This window comes from Podarcis melisellensis (genome assembly GCF_964234715.1).
Source record: "Podarcis melisellensis genome assembly, chromosome: 13".
In the NCBI taxonomy this organism is placed as follows: Eukaryota; Metazoa; Chordata; class Lepidosauria; order Squamata; family Lacertidae; genus Podarcis; species Podarcis melisellensis.
In genome coordinates this window covers 23,373,228-23,397,165 of record NC_138545.1, presented here as the reverse complement: position 1 = coordinate 23,397,165, position 23,938 = coordinate 23,373,228, and the positions used below count along the sequence as shown (strand labels likewise).

General features: G+C 39.9%; 1 protein-coding gene across 1 annotated transcript in view; it reads right to left on the bottom strand.

Moving 5' to 3' along the window:
- Positions 1-532: 532 nt before the first annotated feature.
- Positions 533-23,938, bottom strand: part of LOC309355053 (vomeronasal type-2 receptor 26-like) — a 33,162-nt gene continuing 9,756 nt past the window's right edge. The window contains exons 4-8 of the mRNA XM_081885479.1: positions 22,905-23,196; positions 22,207-22,301; positions 20,233-20,326; positions 18,207-18,333; positions 533-1,579 (exon numbers count right to left, since the gene is read on the bottom strand). Coding sequence (XP_081741605.1) covers positions 678-1,579; positions 18,207-18,333; positions 20,233-20,326; positions 22,207-22,301; positions 22,905-23,196 — 1,510 coding nt within the window. The 3' untranslated portion in view covers positions 533-677. The remainder of the gene's footprint in view (positions 1,580-18,206; positions 18,334-20,232; positions 20,327-22,206; positions 22,302-22,904; positions 23,197-23,938) is intronic.

Below are 23,938 nucleotides of genomic sequence, written 5' to 3'. Positions count from 1 at the left end.
GAAGAATGGCAGATGCAACTGATGGACTATATGGAACTGGCGGAAATGACTGTCAGAATCCGAGACCTGGGAGAAGAACTGGTGGAGGAGGATTGGAAGAAATTTAAGGACTATCTACAAAAACATTGTAAATTGTATGAATGTTAAGAAAGATGTAAGATTAGATAACACGGTTCCAACAAATTAGTTATAAGGAATATGAAATCTAAATGCAATTGAAAGAAAAGACAAATTTTGGATTAATAGTATGTTAAAACTAAGTTTCCAAAAGAGAGATCTAAATTTTCTAAAATTTGAGACTTAATATTGGAAAACTACACTACATGAATTGAAACAAGTTAATAAATTGCTGGCAAAATTTAAGAATTTGGAATGCAGGAACAAGAGTTGTGAGGAAGTCCAATGATGAGAATGAAATGTGGATACTGGAAAATATTATGTTATTCTGTATGTTTTTCATTGTTCAAACAAAATTTTAATAAATATTATTATAAAAAAGAGATTAATTTTCAGGTCAAGAAAGCTTTAGAAAGCTTTAGAAAGGATGTTTCTTGGTATATTTAACCTCTGTGAAGTACTGTATGTGTCGGTCATTATACTATTTATTCTACCATTCAGATAGCATACTTGAAAGGGGGGGGGAGGAAAGTGCTATCTGTTTTTAATTCTCATATAACTTAGTCTTTTCCTGATTTTAGTTGCTCCCTGTTATTCAAGTCAGCCCTGAACAAAAGAATATAGCATTTAGGGGAAAAGATGCAAAGCAGTAACCCAGCACTGGAGGATAAGATAGAGAAGATCTCCACAGCCACCATGTATTTTCCTTTGGTGCTCAGGTAGGCAGGAACAAAGGACAACCAAACACTGCAGAACACCATCATGCTGAAAGTGATAAATTTGGCTTCATTGAAAGTGTCTGGCAACCTCCTAGCAAGGTATGCCACCGTGAAGCTGACAAGGGCCAGGAAGCACATATAGCCCAGGACACTATAAAACATGACAGTTGAGCCTTCGTTACACTCTGCTATGATTTCCCCATTGACGGAGGACATGTCTGTATCTGCGTATGGGGGAGAAATACTCAGCCAAAGGGTACAAATTCCTGCTTGAATAAAGGAGCCTGAAAACATGATAGAGTTTGTCAGCTTTTTCCCCATCCATTTTCTCATTCTAGATCCTGGTCTAGTAGCCATAAATGCCAGGACTACAGTGATGGTTTTAGCTAACAAGCTGGAAAGAGCAAGAGAAAATATGATGCCAAAAGTTGTTTGTCGGAGTAAGCAAATTAGCTGTCCAGGTTCTCCAATAAAAAGCAAGCAGCAGAGAAAACACAGTAGGAGGGATACGAGAAGAATGTAGGTGACACTTCGGTTGTTGGCTTTGACAATGGGTGTGTTCTGGTGCTTCACAAATATTATTATCACCAAAGCTGTGATCAGAGCAAGAGCAAGAGCAGACAAAGCTAAAGTCATTCCTAAAGGTTCCTCGTATGAAAGGTAGGTTATGACTTTGGGAATGCATTGGTTCTGGTGGAAGTTTGAATATTGATCTTCTGGACATTCCGTGCAGACATCCATATCTAAAATAAATAGTTTTAAAATTGGATACTTTTATAGTCCTTTTTGTAGCTGCATTAAATCTCCCCTCATTTCCAATTTCATTAGCCAAGGGTTGTCATTCATTTGCAACCTCCTCACATGCGGAAGCTATCTATCTTTGGTTTTAAGCAAAGAACAGTTCCATCAGATGTGAGATATCAGCAAAGAAGGCACATTATTCCACAGATCCTAATCCAGAACTGGGGGGGAAGCTATGCCAGCTCTGGAAGAACTAACAGAAAGCAGAAAACTAATTTAAAAAGTCACAGCCACCTTCCACCCTGATGAGCATGATGTTATAACACTGGTTCATCCCAGACAACAAAGTCCAGCTCTGAGGTTCTTCTGGTGGTTCCCTCGCTGCTAGAAATGAAGTTATAGGAAACAGGCAGAGGGCTTTTTTGGTGGTGGCACCTGCCCTGTGGAATGTCATCCCATCAGATGTCAAACAGATAAACAACTACACAACTTATCAAAGACATCTGAACACAGCCTTGCACTGGGAAGTTTTTAATGTTTGACCAGTCGGATGGACAGTGTATAATACCAATAGTTAGCAAAAGATATATAATAAAACCCATTTGGTGTCCTTCTAAGGCCCTGTCCAGAACTGCTGATATCAGAACATGGATGTCTAAATAGTAGCTTGATTTAGTACATGTCTTAAGTTTGGACTGGGCTACTTCAGAAAAGGCTTTGTTTTCAGTGTTGGTGGAACGTGTACTGCATATGGAATATTTTCAGCATTCAAACAAGATAATGAACATGTTAAGCATGACTATTTCCCTCCTTTAAAGCCATATGGTGGGTTTCAATGGAGCACTCTGTGGACTATGCATACAATGGCACTTTCCCCCCTGTCCTCCACCTATTCTTCATGAATTCCCTGGAGCCTTGTGGGAAACCCAGAATGGGTTTAGGTGCTGCAGGGGGAAAACAGCAGGGAGGTTCCATTGCATGCGCAGACCTTGTTCTGCACGCACAACAACTTAGCTGAATACCAAATATAGTCACATCAGTCTTGAAGGATAATTGTGGAAATCATTCTGCAATTCATTAATATTCAATTTATTACTCACCCTTTCCCAACAGATCCCGTGACAGAATGCAACATTTTAAATTGGAATATTAAAAACAGTTAAAATAATTAGTGGTACAAAAATGTAGTGGATCCTGAAAATACGTATCTTAAGTGTCAAAGGCACGTTGACCTCTGTGACAACCATATCTCCTACCTGTCTGGTTAGAAATCTTCCCTTCTGGACAAGGAATACATTCATAACAGCAAAAAGGCTTCCCTTCCTTCTTTTTCCTGCTGTAACCAGGGTGGCACTTGTCATTACATAGAGAAGTGGGGAGAATCTACAAATAAACGTCCAATTTTATCATTTTCATTACAATTTGCATTTCATTGAATATCAAGACACATTGAATAATGGACTTATCTTACTGGCATTTCATGGTTCCATTTATTTATCAATTAAGGCTGAATATTCAAATTCCCCTTTTATTCAATTTTTCCTTTGCTTGGCATGATAAACCTTTGTGTAACTAAAGGGACAGCCAAGGATATGTGATTTTTTTTTGTTGGAAAGGGGTATTTCTTTCTCACATGCTCTCTGATGCCTAGAGATGACGTCAAAGGGTTTGTGAAAGTGATCAAATGATTAGCACTCCTGAAACTGATTCTGAAAGAGACATAAGCTTGAATTCCCTAGTAGGAAAATACAATGCTGTGATATTGGTGGTTCTAATCCCATTGGGGCTTGGGGATATTTGATTGGGACTGATATCCCCATATATTTTCCTGCTCGTATTGTAGGAAATTACTAGCTGAAGACTGTGAGTAAGCAACATACACCAGGGCCATCTTAGTTTTAATATTCCATTTTTTGAATCCCCCTTCCTAGGTAGTTCTGCTGCCCACCATTTACTCTTTTGCTGGCAGTTGAAAACACTCTTCTTTCAGGTGGCCAGCTGCTATTCATTTATTCTTTGCCTTTTTATTTTCTGTGCACAATTAAATTATTAGTTATTGTTTTATTTCTGTATTATGAATGCTGCATTTGATTGATTTGCTGATGTTTTATCTGTGACCATCCCTGGGATCATGGGAGGAAGGATGGGAAATCAATGAAAATGCTATGAATCAATTTCTTATGCTTACTGTGAATATATGTACATATTAGCCTTACATTGCAAGCATTTCCTGAGTCTACAGTGACCCTCTTTAAATGAAACCAACCCAGGGTACATGTTGGAAGTTGTAAGTCTTGAAACCTTTTGCTGATTGCAGAATGGGGTGCACTAATTGGAGTGTATGTAACAATAAGGGGAAAAAGTCATCAGGCACATTTGAACAATCCATTTCCAGTTATTTGGGAGAAAAAGATTTACAAGTCTTCCTAGCTCACCTGGTTAAATGTTCTATGCCACACAATGCGTTCATCCTGAATGGTTAATTCCTTGCCTGGAGGAGTTTGAAGATCCAGCCTTCCAATTTTGACTCTACCAAAAGATTGATTTGGAAACATTACCCAGTTGGTCACATCAAATCCTGCCATTATCTCTCCATGTTCGTTAAGCTGTATTGTCTCTCCAGCACTGTTGTTGAATGTGAGATTTCTTAGAAAGGGATGGAGCTACATTCAAAAAATATAGAAAGGGGTAAAATGTTTGAATTCTCAGACTGGCGAATACAGCCATAATTTTCAGAGAGGTGTGCACTAGTTGTGTGTGTGTAGCCAGTCCAGACATTTTATGAAATAAAAAACCCTTAATTAGGTTTCACCCTAAAAAAATCATTCTAAATTTAATTTGTAAAATACTAGAGAATATTGGTAGTTTGGTATAAAAACAGTGAAGTTTTGAAAGGTTCAGTTCATCATCTTGATTTAAAATTGCATCCAATTGTAACCAAACATAGACAAAAACTAGGTTCTCAATCTTAGGAATTATCATGCAACGTTTGCTAACTCTCCTAGCCAGTGAACTCACGTAAGGAAGTTGTCCCATCACTCTCTACTAGAAACTGCCAGATTAAAACTATGGGTCTTCAGAGCCACACCCAGAGCATAACTGCAGGTCATCAGCATAGCATAAGTAAATTGGTCTTTGAGGAACAGCCTGTCACACCTGAGTAATAGTTATTTTTCAGGTAGGCAGCCTGGTCTCTGGCAGCTAACTCATTAGGAGTCATCACTTCTGCATACTTGGAGGTGGCTCCTCCTCCACCTGATTCAGGAAAGGGGTCAAAAACCTGTTTATCCCTCTTAGGATGCATCACACAAAACTGGACAACAATAGGTTCAAAAGTATCCAAATGTATCAACGAAGATGGTGTGGCAGCAAGACACATTTCCACCAAGTTAAAGGATCTTGGGAAGAGACAAATGAATAATTTTTCAAGTGCAGGCAAAAACTCAACATGATGAGGATGCTTTCTAATAAAAGATGAAAAAGTAAAAAATTCCTCCTGTTTCTTTCTTTAAAAACGGGTTCCAGGTATATTAACCAGCAGTGAGAATGTTATCAGCAGCCCTGGAGAATGCAGAATTGTATACTCAACCTATACATAACGTCTATCAGGGAGGTCAGTAGGGGAATACAACCAGACCAAAATTTGTCCATATGGGAGGTATGACATAAAAGTGGATGATTTATTAGTGAATGTGCTATGTATAGCACAGCAAACAGGGAAGCCAGCCATTCTCACCAAGCTATTTGATAGGAAACAAAAAGCCTTGAATGTAAGATCTGTTTATGTACATGAGATTTGAAGTTTTTTTTACACAGCTGTGGAATAATATGGTATTCTAGGCGACCCAAGAGGTGTGAATACTGTGCTGTGGGTAAAATTACCTCCCATGGCTGCAGATTCTGCAAATCCACTCTAGCCACCTGTGATTTTTGTTTGAATCTAGATTGATACATAGCATGTAGAGCATGTGCCACTGCGTGAGGAACATTGTACACAGCATAGCTGCTGCCAGTCATGCTCATTTCAAAGATTTGTAATGGAAGACTCTCCAATTTCTCCTCCTCAGTGCAACGTTTCTTAGCCTCTTCACACACATTGTTATTTTTCAATGAGCAATTGAAGGTCTTTTCCCAGAAATCCTTGATCAAATCATTTTGCTTTTCCTCAAAAGGATTTAGACTCTGAAGAAATCTCCGGAATCCCAGGGGTTGATTTGAGTGCATAGATACAGATAAGGCACCCTGTAAATGGTGCATATCCCACCTCCTTTCATTGGTGGTTTTGAAATCCCAATGACTTGTCACAAGCCATACTTTACCCATAGGAAGTTGTGCCATATGAAGATACCCGATCAAAATGTGCATCACCATGGAACTACCATAGACCACAAAAACATTGGCTTTGCTTGTCATGACAATTGAAATTTTATTAAATTCACTGAAGAGCAATTCCGACATTCCTTCAGCATAAGCCAATTGCCATATCCTACATATAAAATCAACACAGATGTAATTCAGGGTAAGCTGGGGAACTAATGCTTCCAAAAAAAATTCTCCAGTAATGTATTTCATAGTAAAGAGACCAATCCATGTCCATTTGAAATGCAAAAGTAACTTGAGCAACCCATTGTACTCATGGACATCATTAGGGACCATTTGGTACAGGGAATGGTACTGTCTTCTTTCAGTCACCCTTGAGTCAAGACAGGCATAGGTGAACTAAAAACAAACACATATATGATATGAATAGCACGGAAAATGTGTGGATTAAGGGTATGCATTGTTAATATGGATTATTTTTGTCCACAGCCACTACTTTGGGTTAAATGAATATTTCATTAACAAGGCAAAAATAATGATAGCATCTTCAGATGAAGGGTGGTATAGAAATCTAATTACTACTACTACTACCAACAGCAGCAGCAGCAGCAGCAGATGCATAGCAGGATATATTTAGATCACTTTCTCATTAGAAGCAAGAGGTTAGATGCATTCTTAAACTAGTTTCATTTAGTTCACATCAATGGATATTTCAAGCCAAGGCAATCTTGATGCATTTAATTTAAAATAATCTAAATAAACATAATTTAGGGTGCAATCCACTGGTTTCTGGAAAGGTGTCTCAGTAGTCATAGGGTTTGTCTAATATTCTTCTCCAAAGAAGTGCAGGAGCTCAAGCTGCAGAGAGGGAGAAATGCCCCTCCAAGCCCCCTCTCCGCTTATCACTAAGACTAAAACCCTTACAGACCAACAAACTTTGAGGCAGACTGCAGCAGAACTGAACAGGCCTACTGCTCCGTGTATCTAACTCAAAAAGACTGTTATAAACTGACATAACTGTACCAACTTACACAACTTCCTCATGCACAAGGTATATGACCTCACAAGATTCTTTCTTAGAATGTTGCAGTCCTTGTGAGTATTAACCCTTTACTTATCATTTTGGATGCTCATATCTCACAGAATCTCAGTACTATCCTCAAAAACACCCACCTGAGGAATCTTGTACATGCTTATAATAGTGGCCATATTGAAGGAGAGTTCAGTGAACTTTGTTCCAAGAATGGCCATCAAATTGTTCTGGCGATCACATTTATAATTTGGAGCTGAAATATGCCGTGGAGAAAGTAGGTCCACTGAGAGCTTATAAGTAACTACAACGCTGTGCATGCTATCATAGATTCGGAAGCCCAACGTGATGTTAGGCAAAATGTGGTGATTTTTGTTTATCTCCTCTACAGCAAATACCATGGCAAGAACCTCCTGGTAGTTTTTGGGTACCACACTGCAATACAAATTAGATTAGATATAATAAAAAGATGGGAGGAAAGAACCAAAGAAGCACACAGAAAATGATTTCTCATATTTTTTTATCACCTCCATTAAATAAAACAGGCTGATCTATTTATTTAGTAGCAACAATCTTCTACATTCATTAGAAAAATCTGCTGTGCGTAGAATATTTCCTGCATTACTAATTGAAGTATAAGGTGCACCAAGGCAGCCCTTCCGTTCTCTAAAATCAGGTGTCCAGAAAGAAATTACGTAAGCATATCATGTCGAACACTAGATCTATAATATTAGTAGACTGCAAAAAAGTAACAGTAGAATTAAGTGATAGAATATGGAACAGGTTTACATCTACTAAAAAACAAACAAAACCAACTATGCTGAAAGTGCAGCCAATAAAGGTTCAGAAGTACCAACATATGATTTGCAAAAATACCTCTTTTTGCTTCATTATCTGTTCTTAATTTCTGTGAGATAGAAACTTTAATTCTACAGAGAGGAAAAAGAGGGTGACTTACATAAGTTCCTTCTTGGGTGCTAAAGAAGTCTGTTCAGATGAAATTGTAGGGAAGTACCTCATGTAGAACCGAGAAGCAATAAACCCAATGACAACATTTCCTGGCTGAGAAAACTCCTGTGAAGTGAAGTAGGTGTTACTTACTTTGCATTGGTCAAAACGCATCTTCAGGTTGGAAAGAATTGAATGGCTCTTGCTCACAATATGAGGGAGAAAAACAAGCAGCAGTATCAATAACATCAGCATTTTGGGGACAAAATGTTCCTTCCAGACACACATGCCACTTTTTTCTTCAATGCTACTTTTATTCAAATGAATCTTTTTTCAACTTAATGTGACCTCATTTTTATATTAACAAGATGTGACCACATTTTTACATTGATCAGTTGGTGTGACAAGGTGACTGCATCCATCTCCTCCGCTCCTAATTCATGTTTTTTAATTGATTTTAATTGATTTCTTCCCTATTTAATGCACCTCAGTTCTTAACTGCAAGATTGTACATTTTTTTCTGCCTGCACACAGAAGTTTTCTTTTCTTTATTAGGAGGATCTGTAAGTGAGGCACTGCTGGGAGAAACAGATACAGTGAGGTGCAGATTGTTCGAGCAACTCGAAATATGTTTAGTCTGGAAGAAACCACAGCACACCCAAAGACTGCCACCTTCTCGTAAAACTGTTAGAGCTCAGAATGACACGGCCTTTCCTGCCCTTTATGCTTTGTGCCAGCTCTGAGCATTGGAGAAGACTCTTATAAGTACTTCTATGGTTGTGGTTTATTTTCTCAAGGCCTTGAACATACATTTCCTGGGGTTTGTTTAGCAGGGCAATTATGTGTCCATAATTATAGGGGTGATAATCATCTCCCCATCTGCAGACACTGCTGTTTCTGCTACATAGAGAAAAATAACTGGAAAAGCAGTGGGAGTTGAACTGTCTGGTAAACTTGTATGGCATACCAAGCAAGTGTCTCAGAAAAATTGGGGCATCCCAATTTTTATCATGAGAGACCAGTGGCATTTTTGGTCACCAAGGTCTTGCATGATTTTGCACCACAATTTCCCCTCTCAAAACCCCGCCTCACATTTTAAAGGGTTGGGGTCATGCAATCTTGCATGGTGCCCGCAAACACACATTTTTGGCACCATTCCTTGGGGAAATTGTCTTGCAAAATCATGTGAGATCATGACAACCAAAACCACTGCCATTCATTCATGAGAAAAAAAATGGGAATATGGTGTTCAATAAGATTTTTCCTGGATTTTGCTATCACTGTGTTGGAGGGTATGGTATTATATTTTCCCAAAATCAAAGTAGAATCATTCACTTGTACTTAGTTCAATGTGGTTTCTATTCTCTTGGAAAGAGAGAAAAGCCATTTCTGACCTTCAGAGGAGGTGGAGTAGCGGATTTCACTGCCCCACTATGCGCGCGGCAGCTGGAACCCAGCCCCCTCACGATTGGGACAATTCCCGGCCGTGTCACTTCCTGGCCAGCCAATTGGCTGGCTCTGGGGGTGTGGCCTGCCCAATTTAAACTAGGACGCAGCCGGGGATCTCCCTCTTTGCTGCCTGCCAGCTGTTGCTGCTTTCCCACCCTCCCGTCCTATAAGGTTTTCGTTCCTTGACCTTTCTATGGATCTTGGTTGGTTGCCATTGAGGGGCCTGGTAAATTGGCACCAGCCACTTGTTTTTTGCCTACCTCATAGCAAATCATCACAACTTTCTTGATATTGGTGGTTATGCATTGGTATTGCTCTGTAGATGGAAGAGGGGAGGTAGCGCCATCACTTGCCCCATATATTGATAAAGGATTCCAGGGGGCATGGCCCTGTCCGAAGCCTATGGATGTGATGGCCTAAGGAACGCCCCCAATCTGTGACCCTGGGGGAGTTCCTGGTTGATGGCCATAAGCAGGACTTCCCCTACTGGTGGTTAACCCTTCGTGGAGTTCAAGCGGATGGGCTGAAGTCGGATATAGTCTGTTAGGACCAATGCCTAAGCCAATACTGCCCATTCCCTGTAAGCAATAAAGTTGTGGCCTTATTTAGCCCATTAACTTTAATAATTCTGTCATGTGTCATTATTTCCACTGGGGGATGGGAACTCGCCACTCAACTTAATAACATGAATAGTATGCACAAATTCTAATGAATGTAAGTTGAAAAAGAATTCTGACATGTTATTTTCCTCCTTCTATGAACATAAAATAATATGTGATAATGACTTGTTTTTGTATTAACATATATGCAGGAGGAGCAGGTATCACTTTGATTCTACCACAATTCAACCAGTCTCTTATGCAAGTGGTTTATTTGCTGTGCTTCTTCACATATTGTATAAAAAGATGTGTCAGAATCATGTTGAGGTGACTTGAGACACATTTACTTTAGGGCAAGGCAAGGCCCTTGAACAGAGCGCTTGATGAGTTTTTCCCTAAATATAATTTGTCCAATGGAAATAGAAAAAGAGAATAGTTACAAAATGACTTCCCCCTTGAACATAGGGATCTTGATTCTGCAATAAGCATGTCAGATTACGTTTTGCTGAAGCCTTAGAGCTGTATTAATTTCTGGGAGGTAGGAGATGCAGAAAGGGACCCTTTGTAGAACAAAAATGGATCAGTCTGGTTAAATAAACAACATGTGATGTTTATGATAGAAGCACTATCAAGGTACCACTGTATACTAGATCCATTCATTTCATTGGCACTTATGAGGAAAGGCTTACTAACGTCTTGTGCCCAGCAATAGAATATAGAAGGCAAAATATTGACTAACCAGTCCAAGCATTGCCAACATGACACTTTCATCACACCCACAATAAATAAATGCAATATTCATTAAATATGTGTTATGGTAACTATGATCTGAACACATTACAAAAGTGTTTGTGTGTGGAGACCTGGGAGAAGAACTGGTGGAGGAGGACTGGAAGAAATTTAAGGACTATTTACAAAAACATTGCAAACTGTATGAATGTTAAGAAAGATGTAAGATTAGCGATAACATGGTTCCAACAAATTAGTTATAAAGGAATATGAATTTTAATGCAATTGAAAGAAAAGACAAATTTTGGATAAACAGTGTGTTAAAACTAAGTCTTTAAAAAAGTGACCTAAATTTTCTAAAATTTGAGATTTAATATTGGAAAACTACATTATATGAATTGAAACAAGCTAATAAGTTGCTGGCAAAATTTAAGAGTTTGGAATGCAGGAACAAGAGTTGTGAGGAAGTCCAAGGATGAGAATGAAATGTGGATATTGGAAAATACTATGTTACTATGTATGTTTTTTACTGCTTAAACAAAATTCTAATAAATATTATTAATATTATTAATATTAAATATTAATATTTAATGCAAAAAAACAAAAAAAAAACAAAAAAAGTGTTTGTGTGTGACAGAGAGAGAGAAAGAGAGAGCAGGTGGAGGAGGAGGATGGTGTCTTACATACACTCGCCAATCACAATCTGCGAAGGCTGTTCCATGAAAGAGGGTGTATTGTAGAGGAACACGACTTGAGAAACAATCCCACCAATGAAAAGGTCACCTCGTTGGTAAAATTCATAAGGAATAGGGAGATGAGGAATAGGGAGACGATCATCATGTATGCTGCAATTAATGAAATGTGTTTCGCATACAATATGACACAACAATATAAGCAACATCATCATCATCATCATAATCATCATCATGATCCTGGGTATGCCATACAAGTTTACCAGTTGCAAAATCATGTGAGATCATGACAACCAAAACCACCGCCATTCATTCATGAGAAAAAAATGGGAATATGGTGTTCAGTAAGATTTTTCCTGGATTTTGCTGTCACTGTGTTGGAGGGTATGGTATTATATTTTCCCAAAATCAAAGTAGAATCATTCACTTGTACTTAGTTTAATGTGGTTTCTATTCTCTTGGAAAGAGAGAAAAGCCATTTCTGACCTTCAGAGGAGGTGGAGTAGCGGTTTTCATGGCCCCACCACATGTGCGGGGGGATTCCCGGCCGTGTCACTTCCTGGCCAGGCAATCAGCTGGCTCTGGTGGTGTGGCCTGCCCGATTTAAACCAGGACGCAGCCAGGGATCTCCCTCTTTGCTGCCTGCCAGCTGTTGCTGCTTTTTCCACCATCCCACCCTATAAGGTTTTCGTTCCTTGACCTTGCTATGGACCTTGGTTGGTCGCTGTTGAGGGGCCTGGCAAATTGACAACAGCCACTTGTTTTTTGCCTTCCTCATAGCAAATCATCACAAATTTCTTGGTATTGGTGGTTATGAATTGGTATTGCTCTGTAGATGAAAGAGGGGACGTAGCGCCATCACCTGCCCCATATATTGATAAAGGATTCCGGGGGGGGGGGGTGGCCCTGTCCAAAGCCTATGGATGTGGTGGCCTAAGGCACACCCCCAACTGGTGACCCTGGGGGAGTTCCTAGTTGATGTGTGTCATCAGGACTTCCCCTACTTTTGGTTAACCCTTCCTGGACTTCAGGTGGATGGGCTGAAGTTGGATATAGTCTGCTGGACCAATGCCTAAGCCAATACCGCTCATCACCTGTAACCAATAAAGTTGTGGCCTTATTTAGTGCATTAACCTTAATAATTCTGTCATGTGTCATTATTTCCACTGGGGGGCAGGAACTCGCCACACAACTTAATAACATGAATATTATGCACAAATTCTAATGAATGTAAGTTGAAAAAGAACTCTGCCATGTTATTTTCCTCCCTCTATGAACATAAAATAGTATGTGATAATGACTTGTATATGCAGGTGGAGCAGGTATCACTTTCATCCTACCACAATTTAACCAGTCTCTTATGCAAGTGTTTTATTGGCTGTGCTCCTTTACATATTGCATAAAAAGATGCGTCAGAGTCATGTTGAGGTGAATTGAGACAGAGTTACTTTAAGGCAAGGCAAGGCCCTTGTTCGGAATACTATATGAGTTTTCCCTAAATGATATAATTTGTCGAATGGAAATAGAAAAAGAGAATAGTTACAAAATGACTTCCCCCTTGAGCATGGGGATCTTGATTCAGCAATAAGCAAGTCAGATTATGTTTTCCTGAAGCCTTAGAGCTGTATTAATTTCTGGGAGGTAGGAGATGCAGAAAGGGACCCTTTGAGGGGGAAAAATGGATCAGTCTGGTTAAATAAACAACATGTGATGTTTATGATAGAAGCACTATCAAAGTACCACTGTATATTCCTTTAGGAGGTCAGTTTGCAGGGGCAAACAGAAGTATACCAGATCCATTCATTCATTTCATTGGCACTTATGAGGAAAGGCTTACTAATGCCTTGTGCCCAGCAATAGAATATAGAAGGCAAAATATTGACTAGCCAGTCCAAGCATTGCCAGCATGACACTTTCATCACACCCACAATAAATAAATGCAATATTCATTGAATATGTGTTATGGTAACTGTGATCTGAACACATTACAAAAATGTGTGTGTGTGTGACAGAGAGAGAGAAAGAGAGAGGAGGTGGAAGAGGAGGATGGTGTCTTACATATATTCGCCAATCACAATTCCTCATGAATTGTACCAAGGAGGTGACCTTTTCATTGGTGGGATTGTTTCTCAAGTTGTGTTCCTCTATAATACACCCTCTTTCATGGAACAGCCTTCACAGATTGTGATTTATGAACCGAAGAAGAATTCAGTTTTTTATCCTCTTTCTCTTTTCTTCATTCTTTTATATGTTTGGACCATATCAGTTGCTTGACCCATATTCATCTTGGTACATTAATTCTCAGCTTCTTGCATGAACAGTGGTACCTCGGGTTACATATGCTTCAGGTTACATACGCTTCAGGTTACAGACTCTGCTAACCCAGAAATATTACCTTTGCTTCAGGATGAGAACAGAAATCTCATGGCGGCGGTGCAGCGGCAGCGGGAGGCCCCATTAGCTAAAGTGGTGATTCAGGTTAAAAACAGTTTCAGGTTAAGAACACACCTCCAGAACGAATTAAGTACTTAACCTGAGGTACCACTCTATTGAGTGATATAATATTAATAATAATAGGTTGTTGGAGAGATGGCCCCCCCAAAAAAATTCACTCTACATCTCCCTTCTTCTCAGCATTTCATTTAAAAAGTTAGGAGGCATGTCATAGTATTGAAGTGATTTACTACATATAAGTGTATCAACAAATGTGAGAGTGAATAAAACATTGAAAGGACATTCTTTCACTGTCTTCTCTTGAATCTACAAAAAGTAGTAATGGTGCTGACTTGGCGCTGCATAATAACTCTTAGTATAGTCACTGTGGTCTAAACCACTGAGCCTCTTGGGCTTTCTGATCAGAGGGTGGGCAGTTTGAAGCCCCAAGATTGGGTGATGTCCCGTTGTTTTGTCTGAGGTTCTGCCAACCTAGCAGTTCAAAAGCATGCCAGTGCAAGTAGATAAATAGGTGCCACTGCAGTGGGAAGGTGACAGTGTTTCTAATGGCCAGAGGTGGTTTAGTCATGCTGGTCACATGACCAGAAAGGTGTCTGTGGACAAATGCTGACTCCCTCAATCTGAAGCAAGATGAGGGTTGCAACCCCACAGTTGCCTTTGACTGGACTTAACCTTCCAGGGGTCCTTCACCTTTTTTACCTTTACATGCCAACCATAAAAATTTGCATAAATTGAAAAGCCAACATCAATAACAGTTACTGGCTGTTGACTCTTAAGAAGGTTGATAAATCTGAGTTGTATTCTACGCGAGTCAGCATGTTTGGGTAGGGGTAGATAGATGGAAAGAAACAAGGGACCCATCCAGACTGGTGTTTTATTGTGGGGTTATTCTGCACCATGGTGTATTATTTGTATACTTTGTATACAAATAGTGTATACAATAGTGTATTATTTGTATACTTATTTTTATTAAAACGATCAGGTAACTTTTTGGCTAGGACAGCCAGAATGAAATTCACAACAGACAGAAAACACATATAACCCAAGACACAATTAAACACGGTAGCTGAACCCTCATTGCATTCAAATATGAATTAACCATTCAGTGACTGCATGTCTGTATCTGGGAATGAAAGGGAAGTACTTAACTAAAGAGTACAGATGCCAGCTTAACAAGGTCCATACACAAGGTCCAGGTAAGGGAGTCTGCTGAACTACTCCTGAGGCGGCCACCAGACACTCCTTGCTTCTTTATGGGTTTCTCCTCCCTCCCCTGGCTCAGTGTTTCCAAGGACCCTGCCTTCCTACTCCCAATTCAGGCTCAGCAGCAGCAGCAACTCCAGCCCCTCCCCCTTGACATAGGCAGATAGGCAGAGCTGTAACTAGGTGATCTTGCGCTCCTGGCAGAACTGTCCACATTGTGCCCCCTAGCCATGGACAAATTAGCTCCTCTTCCCACCTCTCCTCCAACCCCAACCCCTCCGCCCATTCAATTCACCCTCTATTTATAACCATTTCTTATGAGGCAATAATCAATATTTATGTTTAAGGACATATTTTTAAGCAAATCTTGTGCCCCCTCCATCGCCTGTGCCCCATGGTGGGGGCCCACCTTGCCACACCCTAGCTATGGCCCTGCAGATAGGCAGGTAGTTTTCTTCCTTCTCCTCTTCGCTTCCTCCTCCTCCGTATCCTGGCTGCCCTTTCCCTTCCCTTCCAACTCCTGTAATTTCTGGAAAATCATCACAGACCAGCAGCCAATTGCTTACATACAGGCACTGGTCCATGAACCACCATTTTCACCAACAGAGAGAAAATAACAATATATTATTACCTTCAGTCCCTATTTTATATTTATTCATGGAAATTTCAGTCAATAATTCTGTTTGGCTCATGAATATGAAGAGAATAAATATGCAACTTCACCTTGTGGATCTTGACTTGCAAATAATTTCACCGAAATGTCAAAGAAAAGGTCCATTAACAATGTTGAGATTAATTTTCAGGTCAAGAAAGCTTTAGAAAGGATGTTTCTTGGTATATTTAACCTCTGTGAAGTACTGTATGTGTCGGTCATTATACTATTCATTCTACCATTCAAATCACATACTTGAAAGGGGGGGGGAGTGCTATCTGTTTTTAATTCTCATATAACTTAGTCTTTTCCTGATTTTAGTTGCTCCCTGTTATTCAAGTCAGCCCTGAACAAAAGAATATAGCATTTAGGGGAAAAGATGCAAAGCAGTAACCCAGCACTGGAGGATAAGATAGAGAAGATCTCCACAGCCACCATGTATTTTCCTTTGGTGCTCAGGTAGGCAGGAACAAAGGACAACCAAACACTGCAGAACACCATCATGCTGAAAGTGATAAATTTGGCTTCATTGAAAGTGTCTGGCAACCTCCTAGCAAGGTATGCCACCGTGAAGCTGACAAGGGCCAGGAAGCACATATAGCCCAGGACACTATAAAACATGACAGTTGAGCCTTCGTTACACTCTGCTATGATTTCCCCATTGACGGAGGACATGTCTGTATCTGCGTATGGGGGAGAAATACTCAGCCAAAGGGTACAAATTCCTGCTTGAATAAAGGAGCCTGAAAACATGATAGAGTTTGTCAGCTTTTTCCCCATCCATTTTCTCATTCTAGATCCTGGTCTAGTAGCCATAAATGCCAGGACTACAGTGATGGTTTTAGCTAACAAGCTGGAAAGAGCAAGAGAAAATATGATGCCAAAAGTTGTTTGTCGGAGTAAGCAAATTAGCTGTCCAGGTTCTCCAATAAAAAGCAAGCAGCAGAGGAAACACAGTAGGAGGGATACGAGAAGAATGTAGGTGACACTTCGGTTGTTGGCTTTGACGATGGGTGTGTTCTGGTGCTTCACAAATATTATTATCACCAAAGCTGTGATCAGAGCAAGAGCAAGAGCAGACAAAGCTAAAGTCATTCCTAAAGGTTCCTTGTATGAAAGGTAGGTTATGACTTTGGGAATGCATTGGTTCTGGTGGAAGTTTGAATATTGATCTTATGGACATTCGGTGCAGGCATCCATATCTAGAATAAAATTTTTAAAAATTGGATACTTTTATAGTCATTGTTGGAGCTGCATTAAATCTCTCCTCATTTCCAAGTTCATTAGCCAAGGGTTGTCATTCATCTGCAACCTCCTCACATGCGAAGACGATCCATTCTTGCTTTTAAGCAAAGAACAGTTCCATCAGATGTGAGATATCAGCAAAAAACGTGTTTTGAGGTATATGGCACATCATTCCACAGATCCTAGTCCAGAACTGGGGGGAAGCTATGCCAGCCCTGGAAGAAGTAGCAGGAAGCATAAAACTAATTTAAAAAGTCTCAACCACCTTCCTCCCTGATGAGCGTGATGTTATAACACTGGTCTTAAAGATCTACGTTGGCTCCCAGTACACATCTGAGCACAATTCAGGCCCTGTATATAGGAATATGTATATATTCAGGCCCTGTTCATCTCAGACAATAATGTCCAGCTCCGAGGGCCTTCTGGTTAGTCGCTGAGCTTCATGCTCCAGCACCAGGGAGTGGAGAGCAGGTGGGGGTGGGGCTGGTGCGCATCCTGGGGCGGGGTATGCTGCCTGCAGGGGTGTGGCACCCAGCACGGGTGGGTGGCAGCTGCGATGGCACTTACTGGGATCGCGCTGCCGGGGGCTGTGCGTTCCACCAGCACTCCTCTTCCTCTGCCAGTGCTTTTTTATTTTTGTTATTGCTATATATCTATTTTTCTAATAGTAAATAGTAAATAGTAACTTGTTTTACTACATGTCTTAAATTTGGACTTGGCTACTTCTGAAAAGGAATTGTTTACATTGTTGGTGGAAAGTGTACTGCATATGGAATATTTTCAGCATTCAAACAAGATAATGCACATTTTAAGCATGATTGTTTCCCCCTTTTAAAGCCATATGGTGGGTTTCAATGTAGCACTCTGTGGACCAAGCACATGGTGAATGAGGTCCACGCACGCACTGGCACTTCCCCCCCTGTCCTCCCCCTATTCTCCATGAACTCCATAATTACTCCCTGGAGCCTTGTGGGAAACCTAGAATGGGTTTAGGAGCTGCAGGGGGGAAACAGCAGGGAGGTTCCATTGCATGTGCAGGCCTTGTTCTGCACGCACAACAACTTAGCTGAATACCAAATATAGTCACGTCAGTCTTGCTGGATAATTGTGGAATTCATTCTGCACTTACTAATATTCAATTTATTACTCACCCTTTACCAACAGATCCCAACAGATGCAACATTTTAAAACTGTACATTAAAAACTGTTATGATACTGTTAAAATAATTAGTAGTACAGGAATGTACTGAAAACACCTACCTTAAGTTTCAAAGGCACATTGACCTCTGTGACAACCATATCTCCTACCTGTCTGGTTAGAAATCTTCCCTTCTGGACAAGGAACACATTCATAACAGCAAAAAGGCTCCCCTTCCTTCTTTTTCCTACTGTATCCAGGATGGCACTTGTCATTACACAGAGAAGTGGGAAGAATCTATAAATAAATGTCCAATTTTATCATTTTCATTACAATTCACATTTCATTGAATATCACCACACATTGAATAATAGATATCTTTCCCCCTTCCATGGTTCTATTTATTTATCAATTAAGACTACATATTCTAATTCCCCTTTTATTCAATTCCCCCCACTATAATTTTAAGAATTTAAACTGCTACATTTAGATTAATCCTGCTAACACTTTATCTTGCTTTGCATAATTCTTGAGGTATTCTGCAAACTTTTTCCACTTTTTCTTAAACACGCCATCTTCCTGATTTCTTATTCTGTTGGTTAAATTTGCCAATTCTGCATATTCCAATAAATTTATCTGCCACTCCTCCTTCTCTTTTTCTATTTCTGAGCATATACCTCAGACTGCTGTAATTGCTTAAAGAAATTCTGCAGTTCTGCGGGGGCATCTGTTCCTAATATACCTTGGAAGAAGGTTTCTGGTCTTTTTATAACATTTTTTGATTTCATTATATATCACCTCCCAGAATTCCTGTGGAATTCTACATGTCCACCACATATGATAAAAAGTACCCTCCCTTTCTTGACACTTGCAACAGGTGCTTGATTCTGATTTATACATTTTCACTAATTTACTCGGCATAAAATACCAGCTATATATAATCTTCATGAAGTTTTCATACGTCTTTCAACGTATCACAATCTGTAAATTTTAAATACTTACTCCTCAATTTTTCCAACACACTTAATTCTATTCTATGTCCTATATCTCTTTTCCAGTGTGTCATGGCTGACACATGCCAGTCTGGTTTCATGCCTGGTTATGAGGAGAAGGACAGGGGACATGTCAATGGCTATTGCTGTCATTGACCATGGTATCCTTGTGAGTTGACGTAGTGGACTCTACTTCTATGTAACATCTGAAACAAGGGGGGCTGTAGACCTGGTGTCTATGTGGGGAATCCCTTGAGGCTGGTCAAGAGGCTGAGGCTGATGCAAATTACAGTTGCATGACTGCTTACTGGGACACAGTATTGGCAACCAGTCACACCACTGCTGAGAGAATGTCATTGGCTACCAATTTGCTCCTGGCCCATGATTAAGGTGCTGGTCTTCATCTGATGCCCAAAGATGACTTTGAAGGGTTTGTGAAAGTGATCAAATGATTAGCACTCCTGAAACTGATTCTGAAAGAGACATAGACTTGAATTCTCTAGTAGGACAATGCAATGCTGTGATATTGGTGGTTCTAATCCCATTGGGGCCTGGGGAGATTTGATGGGGAATGATATCCCCATATATTCTCCTGCTCGTATTTTATAAAATTACTACCTAAAGACTGTGAGTAAGCAGCTTACTCCAGAGCCATCTTCGTTTTAATGTTCCATTTTTTGAATCCCCCTTCCTAAGTAGTTCTGCTGCCAACCATTTACTCTTTGGCTGGCAGTTGAAAACACTCTTCTTTCAGAAGGCCAGCTGCTATTCATTTATTCTTTGGCTTTTTTATTTTCTGTGTTCGATTAAATTATTAGTTCTTCTTTTATTTCTGTATTATGAATGTTGCATTTGATTGATTTGCTGATGTTTTATCTGTAACCATCCCTGGGATTATGTGAGGAAGGATGGGAAATCAATGGAAATACAATACACCTGAAATTAGGGCTATGAACCAACTTCTTATGAATACAAGTACATATTAGCCTTACATTGCAAGCATTTCCTGAGTCTACAGTGACCCTCTTTATATGAAACCAAACCAGGGTACATGTTGGAAGTCTTGAAACCTTTTGCTGATTGCAGAATGGGGTGCACTAATTGGAGTGTATGTAACAATATTGAAAAAAAGTCATCAGGCACATTTGAAAAACCCATTTCCAGTTATTTGGAAGAAAAAGATTGAAAAGTCTTCCTAGCTCACCTGGTTAAATGTTCTATGCCACACAATGAGTTCATCCTGAATGGTTAACTCCTTGCCTGGAGGAGCTTGAAGATCCAGCCTTCCAATTTTGACTCTACCAAAAGATTGATTTGGAAACATTACCCAGTTGGTCACATCAAATCCTGCCATTATCTCTCCATGTTTGTTAAGCTGTATTGTCTCTCCAGCACTGTTGTTGAATGTGAGATTTCTTAGAAAGGGATGGAGCTACATTCAAAAAATATAGAAAGGGGTAAAATGTTTGAATCCTCAGAGTGGTGTATACAACCATAATTTTCAGAGAGGTGTGCACTAGTTGTGTGTGTGTAGCCAATCCAGACATTTTACGAAATAAAAAACCCTTAATTAGGTTTCACCTTTAAAAAATCATTCTAAAGTTAATATGTAAAATACTACATAATATTGGTAGTTTTGTTTAAAAACACTGACCACACCCACTGCAGGTCATCAGAATAGCATAAGAAATTTGGCCTTTGAGGAACAGCCTGTCACGCCTGAGTTATAGTTATTTTTCAGGTAGGCAGCTTGGTCTCTGGCAGCTAACTCATTAGAAATCATCACTTCTGCATACTTGGAGGTAGCTCAGCCTCCACCTGATTCAGTAGAAGGGTCAAAGACCTGTTTATCCCTCTTAGGATCCATCACACAAAACAACAATAGGTTCAAAAGTATCCAAATGTATCAATGAAGATGGTGTGGCAGCAAGACACATTTCCACCAAGCCAAAGGAGCTTGGGAAGAGACAAATGAATAATTTTCAAGTGCAGGCAAAAACTCAACATGATGAGGATGCTTTCTAATAAAAGATGAAAAGGTAAAAATTTCCTCCTGTTTCTTTCTTTAAAAAGTGTTCCTGGTATATTAGCCAGCAGTGAAGATGTGATCAGCAGCCCTGAAGAATGCAGAATTGTAGAGTCAACCTATACATAGGGTGTATCAGAGACGTCAGTAGGGGAAGACAACCTGACCAAAATTTGCTCATATAGGAGGTATGACATAAAAGTGGATGATTTATTAATGAAAGTGCTATGTATAGCACAGCAAAGAGGGAAGCCAGCCATTCTCACCAAGCTATTTGATAGGAAACAAAAAGCCTTGAATGTAAGATCTGTTTATGTACATGAGATTTGAAGTTTTTTTTTACACAGCTGTGGAATAATATGGTATTCTAGGCCACCCAAGAGCAGAAAATACTGTGCTGTAGGTAAAATTACCTCCCATGGCTGCAGATTCTGCAAATCCACTCTAGCCACCTGTGATTTGGGTTTGAATCTAGATTGATACAAAGCATGTAGAGCATTTGCCACTGCATGAGGAACATTGTACACAGCATAGCTGCCAGTCATGCTCATTTCGAAGATTTGTAATGGAAGACTCTCCAATTTCTCCTCCTCAGTGCAACGTTTCTTAGGCTCTTCACCCACGTTATTATTTTTCAATGAGCACCTGAAGGTCTTTTCCCAGAAATCCTTGATCAAATCATTTTGTTTTTCCTCAAAAGGATTTAGACTCTGAAGAAATGTCCTGAATCCCAGGGGTTCATTTGAGTGTATAGATACAGATAAGGCACCCTGTAAATGGTGCATATTCCACCTCCTTTCATTGGTGGTTTTGAAATCCCAATGACTTGTCACAAGCCATACTTTACCTATAGGATGTTGTGCCATATGAAGATACCTGATCAAAATGTCCATCAAAATGGAACTACCATAGACCACAAAAACATTGGCTTTGCTTGTCATGACAATTGAAATTTTATTAAATTCACTAAGGAGCAAATCCGTCATTCCTTCAGCATAAGCCAATGGCCATATCCTATGTATAAAATCAACACAGATGTAATTCAGGGTAAGCTGGGGAACTAATGCTTCCAATAAAATTTCTCCTGTAATGTAATTCATAGTAAAGAGACCAATCCATGTCCATTTGAAATGCAAAAGTAACTTGACCAACCCATTGTACTCATGGACATCATTAGGGACCATCTGGTACAGGAAATGGTACTGTCTTCTTTCAGTCACCCTTGAGTCTAGACAATCATAGGTGAACTAAAAGAAAACACATATATGATATGAATAGCACAGAAAATGTGTGGATTAAGGGTATGCATTGCTAATATGGATTACTTTTGTCCACAGCCACTACTTTGGGTTAAATGAATGTTTCATTTACCAGGAAAAAATAATGATCAATGGATATATCAAGCCAAGGCAATCTTGATGCATTTAATTTGAAATAGTCTAAATAAACATTATTTAGGGTGTAACCCACTGGTTCCTGGAAAGGTGTCATAGGGTTTGTCTAATATTCTTCTCCAAAGAAGTGCAGGAGCTCAAACTGCAGAAATGGAGAAATGCCCCTCCAAGCCCCCTCTCCGCTTATCACTAAGACTAAAACCCTTACAGACCAACAAACTTTGAGGCATACTGCAGCAGAACTGAACAGGCCTACGGCTCCGTGTATCTAACTCAAAAAGACTGTTATAAACTGACATAACTGTACCAACTTACACAACTCCCTCATGCACAAGGTATATGACCCTCAAGATTCTTTCTTAGAATGTTGCAGTCCTTGTGAGTATTAATTCTTTACTTAGCATTTTGTATGCTCATATCTCACACAATCTCAGTACTTTCCTCAAAAACACCCACCTGAGGAATCTTGTACATGCTTATAATACTGGCCAAACTGAAGGAGATCTCAGTTAACTTTGTCCCAAGAATGGCCATCAAATTGTTCTGGCGATCACATTTATAATTTGGAGCTGAAATATGCCGTGGAGAAAGTAGGTCCAGTGAGAGCTTAGAAGTAACTACAACCCTGTGCATGCTATCATAGATTCGGAAGCCCAACGTGATATTAGGCAAAATATGGTGATTTTTGTTTATCTCCTCTACAGCAAATACCATCGCAAGAACCTCCTGGTAGTTTTTGGGTACCACACTGCAATACAAATTGGGGGGGACGACACAGAATATTATTTCTCATATTTTCTATCACCTCCATGAAATAAAATAGACAGCAACAATCTTCTACATCCGTTAGGAAAAATCTGCTGTGCACAGAAATTTTTCTGCATTACAAATTGCAGTGTAAGGTGTCCGTTACTGCAAATCCTTTGCAACATGGCCTTTGTAAGGATTTTTGGATAGATTTATCGTCTTTTGAACAATTCAGAAAAAAGTATTTTCATATGCTCTACACCTTCTAGAGCTGTGAAATATTTCTAGTCTAGAACTCATGGACATCCAATAGAATGTTTCTAGGGTAGGGCTATCATGTGCATTATTTACAAATGAATCAGAAAATGCCTCTCCTCTTCCCCAAGGTGAGGTGTTGTGAGCGGGTCTCGCTTCCCACAGTTTGCAGGGGGCGTGGATGGCCCACTGTGTCAGAGAGACCCTGGCCTGTGTCATGCCCACAGCCAGCCAATACAGCTTACTGGGGGGGGGGGTGGTTTGCCACTCTTAAATGTGTGTGGGACTGTGGTTCAGCCTGTTTCTTTTCTGCATGCATGAATCTCCCTCCTCCCTCCCACCCCTCCCTCCCTCCTTCCCTCTATTCTCGTGCATTCAATACCTGACCTTGCTATGGACCTCGGTTGGTTGCCTGTTGAAGGTGCCTGGTAGGATTTTTTTCCTCTTGGCAGACTGGCACTAGCCACTTGATCTGTCACCTACCTTGT